This window comes from Cornus florida, unplaced genomic scaffold (genome assembly GCF_030987335.1).
Source record: "Cornus florida cultivar Cherokee Brave unplaced genomic scaffold, ASM3098733v1 CherokeeBrave_3.0.0_Hap2_Chr06, whole genome shotgun sequence".
NCBI lineage: Eukaryota > Viridiplantae > Streptophyta > Magnoliopsida > Cornales > Cornaceae > Cornus > Cornus florida.
Window position 1 is genome coordinate 25,318,397 of NW_026775576.1, and position 1,129 is coordinate 25,319,525.

General features: G+C 43.2%; 1 protein-coding gene across 1 annotated transcript; it reads left to right on the top strand.

Moving 5' to 3' along the window:
- Positions 1-248: 248 nt before the first annotated feature.
- On the top strand, positions 249-824 carry LOC132313887 (uncharacterized). Its single transcript, XM_059812824.1, has one exon. It carries the CDS (start codon positions 249-251, stop codon positions 822-824), a length of 576 nt encoding a protein of 191 aa, XP_059668807.1.
- The last annotated feature ends 305 nt before the right edge of the window (positions 825-1,129 follow it).

Below are 1,129 nucleotides of genomic sequence, written 5' to 3' on the forward strand. Positions count from 1 at the left end.
TAGTTAGGAGGGATACTCCTATTGTGTCAGCGCAGCAGTTTGGTGTTCAGGTTGGTAGTTCTCAGGCATAGGCATCGCAGGGACATGTCTTTACACTTGCACCGATTGATGCATCTCCTGGACCGTTAGTTCTCTGAGGTATCTTCCCATTGTTTGGTTCTTGGGCTCATGTTCTTTTTTACTCTGGTGCATCTCATTCTTTCATTGCATCATCATTTGCGCTTGCATCGGGGTTAGAGGTCAGTTTCATGAATCAGGCATTGTGTGTTGATATGCGAGTTGGAGTTTCAGTGTCTTTGAGCCGGGTTGTGAAAGATTGCTCCATTGTGATAGTCGCGCAGACTTTTGCGTTTGACCTTATCCTCTTGGAGATGACTAGTTTTGACGTCATTCTCGGGATGGACTGGTTAGCTTCGTCTCATGCTATGATCGATTGTTTCAGATGTAGAGTCACTGTTTGCACTCCCGAGGAAGATTGTTTCTTTTTCATGGGAGATCGAAATGATTTCCAACCTTCAACATTGTATGGAGTTCGTGGACAAGGTCATGGTGATTATTTCTTGGCTAGTCTTCAAGTCGAAGAAGATGATGTTGTGGAAGCAGTTTATCCAGTAATTGTTTGTGAATTCTTGGATATTTTTCCAGAGGATTTGACAGAATTGCCTCCACACCGAGAAGTAGAGTTCACTATTGATTTGATGCCAGGTACCGCGTCGATTTCTATGGCACCATATCATATGGCACCAGTGGAGATGGAAGAATTGGAGAAACAACTTGATGATTTGAGGATGAAAGGTTTCATCCGACTAAGTGTGTCACCGTAGGGCGCACCGGTCTTGTTTGCTAAGAAGAAAGATGGTTCTTTGAGGTTGTGTATTGATTACCGGAAGTTGAATCATGCCACCATCAAGAACAAGTATCCTTTGCCAAGGATAGATGATTTATTCGATCAGTTGATAGGAACTAGTTGTTTCTCGAAGATTGACTTGAGATCTGGCTATTATTAGTTACGGGTTAGGGATGAGGATATCTCGAAGACAACGTTCCGTACACGATATGGACACTATGAGTTCCTTGTTATGCCTTTTGGCTTTGACTAATGCGCCAGCGGCATTCATCGACTTAATGA

Excerpts from the sequence above, each read along its gene's own strand:
- LOC132313887 (XM_059812824.1), top strand. The coding sequence starts at position 249 with ATGAATCAGGCATTGTGTGTTGATATGCGAGTTGGAGTTTCAGTGTCT.